This window comes from Silurus aristotelis (assembly GCF_946808225.1).
Source record: "Silurus aristotelis genome assembly, chromosome: 19".
NCBI lineage: Eukaryota > Metazoa > Chordata > Actinopteri > Siluriformes > Siluridae > Silurus > Silurus aristotelis.
In genome coordinates, this window is record NC_139592.1 from 22,228,426 (window position 1) to 22,236,686 (window position 8,261).

Consider the following 8,261-nt stretch of genomic DNA (forward strand, 5'->3'; position numbering starts at 1 on the left):
GGATCTTACCCTGTTAATTCCCCCTGAAGCCGAGCTAATTAACCTTATTACTCACAGGACAAAAAATATCCACCAGTCTCGCACTGTGTCTAATGAAACAACACGTGTTTTTCTTTCTGTTCGACAATTAGTCCCTTAAGTGGTTACACCAGCAACATGAATTGGAAATTAGATGTCTGTACAGTCAGCACACACACACACATATATATACACACATATACACACACACAGCTGGCATCTCTCTAAAGCCTGCATCTTATTAAGTTAGGCATCGCCATTTCGTGTTTCCTTGAGGAGCTGTCCCAGTTGCCAGGCGCATTACTTATTCCAAAGGGAGCCATTCTCCAGCCAGCAAGGCCCTTATTTCATTAGCCCAGAAGAAAGCACTGAAATTGGAATAAGGTTTTGTTTCATAAGCCTGAGATCCTCTTGGTTTCCGAGCGGTGAGGGAAACGTTCTTCGAGAGAGTTTTTTCAGTCCAAAAGCAGTTTCAGACAGCGGTGATGTCAGCTGGAGTCGCGATCGATCATCAGGTCTTTATAGCTCACAATTAGCAGAGAATTTAGGTGCCAAACGTGCTAACATTGTTTAGAATTAATGCAGGCTAGTAGCCGAACGATATTATGTCAATACATGGCGTGTGTAGTAATGCTAATCATTTCTTTTGCGTTTCAGCTGCTAGTTGGTTTACTAGCTAAATTGACTAGCGATAGATTTTTTTTGTGTTCGTTTTTTGTTTGGAAAAAATTTGAAAATGTTTTTAATGTAATTAAATTTAAAATGTATAGTTTCTTGCTATCTTATTTTTTGATTTTGAGTTATTTGGGTAGGTCTGTGGTAGGAACCTAAATATTCAAAAGCTACTATTTTGCCGAGTTCCTCCAGTGTACATGTTCATGCGATTTTTGTTTGGAAAATTATTATTTTTTTTTTATTTGGGTTTGTGGTTCTCTTGAACAAGCTGGATGTAAAATAACTGATCAAACATCAGTGCAAAATCCATTAGTGGCCTTATCCAACATTCCTACTTCATCCTAAAAAGATTGAGAATTTCGTAAAGCAACCAGGAAATCGCATTAAATGGCATGTCCTCTTTTTACAATGTAATGTGCACAAAATCTTCAGACACTCATTACATAACAACTCTTGCCCCACCCCCATTCTGCTTTGCCAAACCCTGTCTTGCCCCACCCCATATTCTACTAGATTGTCTGCGATCTCTGAATATGTTCCTCTGGTTTATGTCATATTATTTATCATTTGCTCAAACAGCACCAACGTGGATATTTCGTCCCAAGAAAACACCACCAATGAGATTTACATTTCAGGGTTATTAGGGTTCAGGATTGTACCTATTGAGCACTTTTGGTGAATGGATCATATTTGTTTTTGCTCAATTTTGATGCCGACTTTTGTCTACACAGACCCTGTAGCCTCAGGGATTTTTTTTCTTTTAATAAAACCAAAACAAAGCTTGTTAAGTTCAACCCCTATTAGACTTAAAGAGTAGCAGCTTGTAATAATAAGCTGTTCTTCTGGTCTCAAACCATGGGACCACCACTCACGAATCATTTATATCAGGATTAATTTTAACAGCAGTAACATTACAGAAAGCTACAAAACTTTGATAACAATTTAGTAGAACGTCACAATTCTGTGGTTCCTTTCCGCTGAATTTAAGCGATTCTGCGTTTTTATGCATCGGCATTCAAGCGCATGAGAGTACGTCAAATCTTTTCCGACAAACGTCCTTCGACAGAGTTCCAGCGTTCCCGCTGTTTTATGGAGCGAGACGTATTTAAATTTCAGATTCTTCTCAGATCAGGTTCAGCAGCAGACATGAACCGTTAATCACAAATGTGTGCTACCATTTGCGCTAGGCAAACCCGCTCTGCCAAAAAAAACTTCGCAGCATGATGATGGTTGGGCATTTGAGCCGAGCCGCTGACCTCCAATCAGACTCGCTCCCTCAGCTATCAGCCGCCTGAATCAGCCCGGTTTTAAATCGGATCCACGTGTCCGGCTCTACGGTGATTGACGGCTTGTCACTGCCTGTTTGCAGCTTTATTGCGAGAGGTCAGATAGCATCTCTGACAGTCAAAGCAGTGGGGCTTTAATGTGCAGGAGGAAGGGAGGGGCCTATCTGAGCCCGCCCACTGTGGGTCAGGAGATCTGAAAGATAAGGGGAAAGGGAGTTGAATAGTATGATGGATGGAGAGTGTGTGTTGTTTTGGTGGGGGAATTGACTGAAGTTGTTATAATGCAGCTTTGGAGGATGTTGCGCAACACTAAACCTAGCAATAAACAGATGAAATTGAGAGTGTTCCTTGACAAGAGGAATAAAACACTTCAGGATGAGCAGTTTTTAGAAACAGCACATCATCCTATAGACTATTGCATGTACTTTTCTCCACATATTATATACTCAAGACTGATCTCCAGGCTTTTGTTTCTTGGCTCAGTTCAGCTTTCTAGAACACGAGAACACAAAGTCTGTGTGATGTCATACGGCTGGAATCACAAACATTATCTTCAGAAAGATCAAGGCTCAACTTATACTGATTCCTGCATGATACTGCACTGTGCTTTCTCAGTCTCAGTAAGTTCTCACCAGAGGAAGAATAACAATTTAGTTTTGAGGGCATTTGAGATATAGAAGCCACACTTCCTTTACTAAAACTGACAGAAACACAAGCCACACCTCCTTTACTGAGAATGACACAGGCTCCTTTTATTGAAATTGTCTTGAACACAAACCATGCTTGAGATTGATAGGAACACAAGCCACACCTCCTTTTTGAATTAACATGAACATAAGCCACACCCCCGTTTATAATTGAAAGGAGCACAAGGACCGCATTGATTTATTTAACAGAAACACAAGCCACACCCCTTTTTAATAATGAACAGGAACACAAGCCACACCCCTTCTATAATTAACAGGAACACAAGCCACACCTCTTTAACTGAGACCGATAGAAACACAGGCCACACCTCATTTATTTATTTAACAGGGGGGAGTGGTGGCTCCAGTGGTTAAGGCACTGGATTACTGATCGAAAGGTCGGGGGTTCAAGCCCCGGTATCGCCAAGCTGCCACTCTTGGACCCTTGAGCAAGGCCCTTAACCCTCTGTACTCCAGGGGCACCGTATCATGGCCAAACCTGCGCTCTGACCCTAGTTTCCAATCAAAACTGGGATATGCGAAGAACAAATTTCACTGTGCTGTAATGTATATGTGACAAATAAAGGCTATTCTATAAGACATGCCTTCTTTACTGAGTCTGACAGGGACAGAAGCCACACCTCCTTTATTGACACTGACAAACACAAATAATACCTCCTTTAGTGAGAATAACACAAGCCACGCCTCCTTTACTAAAATGGACAGGAGCACAAGCCATGCCACCTTCACTGAGGCTGAAACACATAGAGGCCACACCTCCTTTACATAATCTATGCCATTTTTGCTGGGTATGACAGGTCCTAAAGACACACCCCCTTCAGTCAGGCATGGCATGCACAGACGCCACGTCTCCTTCACCAGGACACACACAGTGCCCATCTGTGGGCTCAGACACAGTGACACCCTTGCTTGATAGCTGTATTTAGCAAAGGTGTGTCGTATCATGATGGCCAGTATGATGATTGTAATAATGATGATTGCATGTGTGTGTGTGTGTGTGTGTGTGTTTGTGTGTTTAGGTGAACGCCCTTACCAGTGCCCGTACTGTGACAAGGCCTTCAGCAAAAATGATGGGCTGAAGATGCATATACGTACACACACTCGGGTAAGACCATACATGACTCCAACATTAAGTTTATACACGTTATACAAGTTTATTAACCGGTTTTGGCTGGTTAGTTGAGTTACGTAGCATGGTGCGAATAATGCTAAGGTCCTGGGTTCGATCCCCATATGGGCTCTTCTTAATGGGGAAGTGGTAGCTCAGCTCAGTAGACTCTGGTTTACTGATCAAAGGTTGGGGGTTCATGCCCTTGTATTGCCAAGTTAGTCTATGAGCAAGGCCCTTAACCTTCTGTGCTCCAGGGGCGCTGTATCACGGCTGACCCTCTACACTGACCCCAGCTCTTAGGCCCTTATGCAAGGCCCTTAATCCTCTGTGCTCCAGGTGCACTGTATCATGGCAGACCCGCCGTGCTGACCCCAGCTTGCTAAAGTCGCTGAGATATCTAAAGAAAGAATTTGACTCTGCTGTAATGTACATGTAAGAAGTAAAAAGCTTCTTTCTTTGGAGAAGTGGTAGCTCATTGGTTAAGGCTCTCAGTTACTGATTGTCACGTTGGAAGTTCAAGACCCAATATTGCCAAGCTGCCACTCTTGTGGCCCTGCTCTAAGGCCACAAGAATGGCCTTGCTCTCTGACCTCCAGAGGCACTCTGACCGTAGCGTCATAATGTTGCTGGTATTAGAAGAAATAATCTTGTTCTGCTGTGATGTACAATTGGCATGTAAAAAGCCCCTTTACCCCTTTTGCCCTGTTATTTTATCTCTTTATTTAACATACATCGAATCTGAAGCATTTCAACGTTTTTGCATATACCCCAGTTCTTACCAGTTAATTATACTCTTTTCTTCCTAAGTTCCTCAGTGAGTGGGAGGGAAAGTGAGGGATTCGTGCATACGATTTGTACTCAAGTGTGTGTTGGACCGGACCTTGAAGCACAGCATACAGCAGCAGTGTTATAAATCGGCTTCCCTGGCAGATGTTTTTGAGCTCCCCAGCAACTGGCTGGTCGGTAAATGCTGCTCTACCACAAAATAAGGCTCCTCGGAGTGGCTCTCCCCAAATACAACAAATTCACTTATTCCACCAGCTGTGCTTTATACATAGAAAAGCCACTGTTTTCTGAGTGTGTGCATGTGTGTGTCGGTGTGACTGAGTGTGTGCGTGCGTGCCTGAATCTGTCTCTACAGTATGTTTGAAGCTCGTCCAGCCGGTTGATAGGGCTTTTCTACATTCTCTCAGACCGCTGCGCTTCAGTAAATGGATATGTACCAGAGCTTTGACTAAGCAAACAAATTTACACTCTTGCGTGTAAGCAGGACATCATGATCCGTTCTGGCATGCTGACTGGGTGATCGGTGAAGGGAAGGTGAGGACATGCAGGTAGCTTGAAACGAAGAAAGAGGCATTTGGATCAAAAGGACAAAAACCATGATACCCCCACATTACACAGTACACTTAATGTGTGGTCGAGGGTATCAACATGAGATGGTCTTGAAATGGAATAACCTTGAGTCATTCCTCTAGCACTGACATTGGCAGGTTATTGGATGCAACATCTAGCATCTAGGTGTGCTTTCTACATGGATTCTGCATTAGTGTACCTTTTGCAGACGTGACTAAATTGCCACACAGACCTTTCCATTCCATTCTAAGGATACTCGATATGGTTGAGATCTCAACTGTACAAGCCATGGACATGGTGAAGGGTTCTCATCAGGATCCCATCAGGTTCTCTGATGCTTGCTAGTGCTTGCTTGCCAACAAAAAAACAGACCCCCACCTACTTGAAGCACTTTTGCGGATTTGGTTAAATTGCACAATTTATTGCTGCACAGACCTTCCCTCTTCATCCCAAGGATACTCGATACGGTTAAGATCTCCGACTGTGTGATCCATGGAGGCAGAGTCTCCCTGTCACTTTTCTGCAATGCTTCAGAGACAATCTCAACAAGTTCTCCCACATGTTCCTGTTGCTGTAATTTCTCTGCACTGGCTTCCAAATCGGATGCTTGCGTACCAAAAAAAAAAAAACAGACCCCCACCAACTTGAAGGCACTTTTGCGGACGTGATTAAATTACACCCTTTCTGGAGGCACTGACCTTCCCACTTCATCCCAAGAACACATGATATGGTTGATATCACGGACTGTAGAATGCATGGATGCATGGACTCGCTGTCATTTTTCTGAAATGCTTCAGAGGCAATCTCAACAAGTTCTCCCACATGATCCTGTTGTTGTCATTTCTCTTCACTGGCTTTCAAATCTGATGCCTGATTACAAAAAAATAAAAACGGACCCCCACCTACTTGAAGGCACTTGTTGCACAATGTTGCTTTTGGACCTCTAGCTTCAGGTAGACACGTTCAAAATAACCATGATGGAAAGCATTTTCTTTCCATTAGACCACCAGTTTATACTTCCCTCCCAATTTGGTCACCTGGTAATTACCATTACATTTATGACCTCATAAAACTGAGAAGCAATGGGGGTAAGGGAGACTTTGATTCAAACTCCCAACCTTCAGATCCAAAATCCAATGCTGCTGTGTCACAGGGCAGAATGGCACGCTCAGAGCCACTATCTACCCTCTTACACATACACAAGTTAATAGACTGGCTAGTGTTGCTGTGATTGACAGGGGGTGTAAGTATATGCCCCCACCCTAAAAGCACTGCCAGTTTTTTCACCTTTGGCTCCATGCCCAAGTGACGCTGGTAACGCCAGGTATCGCCCCCCTCCTGATTTTCTACCCCAGACAATCTAGCTCGAGTTTATGATTTATGATGGCTTGCAGTATATTTATATCCTTCAATTAGCATCATACCAAAGTCTGGATATTCAGACAAATTCCAGGTTTGATGGTCTCATGGTCAATGAAATATGGTTTTACCCAGACATTAGCATTTCAATGCAGATAGACATAAGCAATGTAATATTTTCTATGATGATACCATCAGGAAAGGTCAGAATTAGTGCTTTGCTAAAATCGAATGATTTAAGGGGTTCTTTGGATACTTCAGACATGAAAACACTCTGTTGTAGGGTTCTGCTCAGACCTTTGTGACAAGGCCAAAACATAAACAACAAAACCCAAGTATGCAAGTGCACAATCCAAAATGTTATAACAACAGACCACTTGAAATAAAAAAGTAGTACAAACAAGAACATCGATGAGACAAACTAGGGACAGGTGTTAACAAAAATTGTATATATATCCAGTTTGACTCTTTCTGGAGACACATTTTCACTTTTGGATCTGAAATGTTTCTACAGTGTTTCTATGACTTAACCTAGATGCCAGCTTCAATAACGATCTAAATGCTCGCTACCCAAAACCGTGCAATTATTATAATTTTTTTAGTAATTCCACTGGAAAACAGCATTTCCACGGACGGAAACTTGGATTTGTTTGCTGCATTGCTGCACCTCAAACAACCAACAGTTGTTTGCTTTACAATCTGACTCCAAGTTCACCAGCGTTTAGCACTGACAACTAATACCTGATGCGAAACACACACACACACACACACACACACACACACACACACACACACACACACACACACACACACTCCAAATGTACATTGTCCTGGTTTTAGAAATGTCCCCAGAATTACAGGTCCTGGTTAAGTCCTCAATTCAGCTGATCTGTAATTGTTTATAAAAACTTTTTAAATGATTTTAAAATTGTTCGAAAACTCCAAAAGGTTTCTCAAGGTCAAACAAGAATGGGTCAAAAATACTAGCTAACTAGCACGTTTTTTGTTTAGAGAGCTCCTAGAGAAGTCCTAGAAACAGTGTAGAAATGTTTCTGATCCTAAAATGAAAATTTGTTTCCCAAAAGAGTATTAGCGGGGACCAAAAACGTTACTTTCATGTATCATATCCTCTCTCTATTCTGAATGCCCTACCGTTACTGGAGTTTTTTTTGTTTTCTTAAAGGCACTTAGAAGTCCTTCAGACGAACCATAATACCGTTTATTACGTCTAATGAAAAATTTTAAACATTACGATTTGATGCGGCTTAATCCCAGCTGCTTTGCAAATCGACGTCCCCATTATGTCGAGCTTGGAAATGGCATTAAACTGGAACTGGGGTCTTCCTGCACAGCACGAGAGTTAAGAGCTCAACTCAGGTGATGCCAGTGATGATGATGATGATGATGATGATGATGATGATGGTGATGATGATTATGTCATAACGAAGGCTGAAGTCATTCGTGTGCAAAAAAGAAAACCAGGACAGAAAGGATCTATGGCATGCTTTATCTCATTTTTGCTAAAGATAAAGGTCAAGCCGTGTGTGTGTTTGTGTGTGTGTGTGTGTTTGTGTGTGTGTGTGTGTGTGTGTGTGTGTATGTGTGTTAAAACAGTTCCTGCTTGACTAAATGGGGTGTGTGTATTATATGTCGCCCCTCCTTGGCTCTGCCTGTAAGATATCTCATTTTCCCAGGATTTGCACTTCCTGTGTCCACCCATTCCCGTGACAGTCTGGGTTAGGGCTGTGA

At 42.4% G+C, this 8,261-nt stretch overlaps 1 protein-coding gene across 2 annotated transcripts in view; it reads left to right on the plus strand.

The window, feature by feature from the left end:
- Positions 1 to 8,261, plus strand: part of prdm5 (PR domain containing 5) — a 47,556-nt gene that overhangs the window by 35,190 nt on the left and 4,105 nt on the right. For both annotated transcript variants that reach the window (XM_083521386.1, XM_083521387.1), the window contains one exon: positions 3,706 to 3,791. In XM_083521386.1, the coding sequence (XP_083377512.1) occupies positions 3,706 to 3,791 (86 nt within the window). The remainder of the gene's footprint in view (positions 1 to 3,705; positions 3,792 to 8,261) is intronic.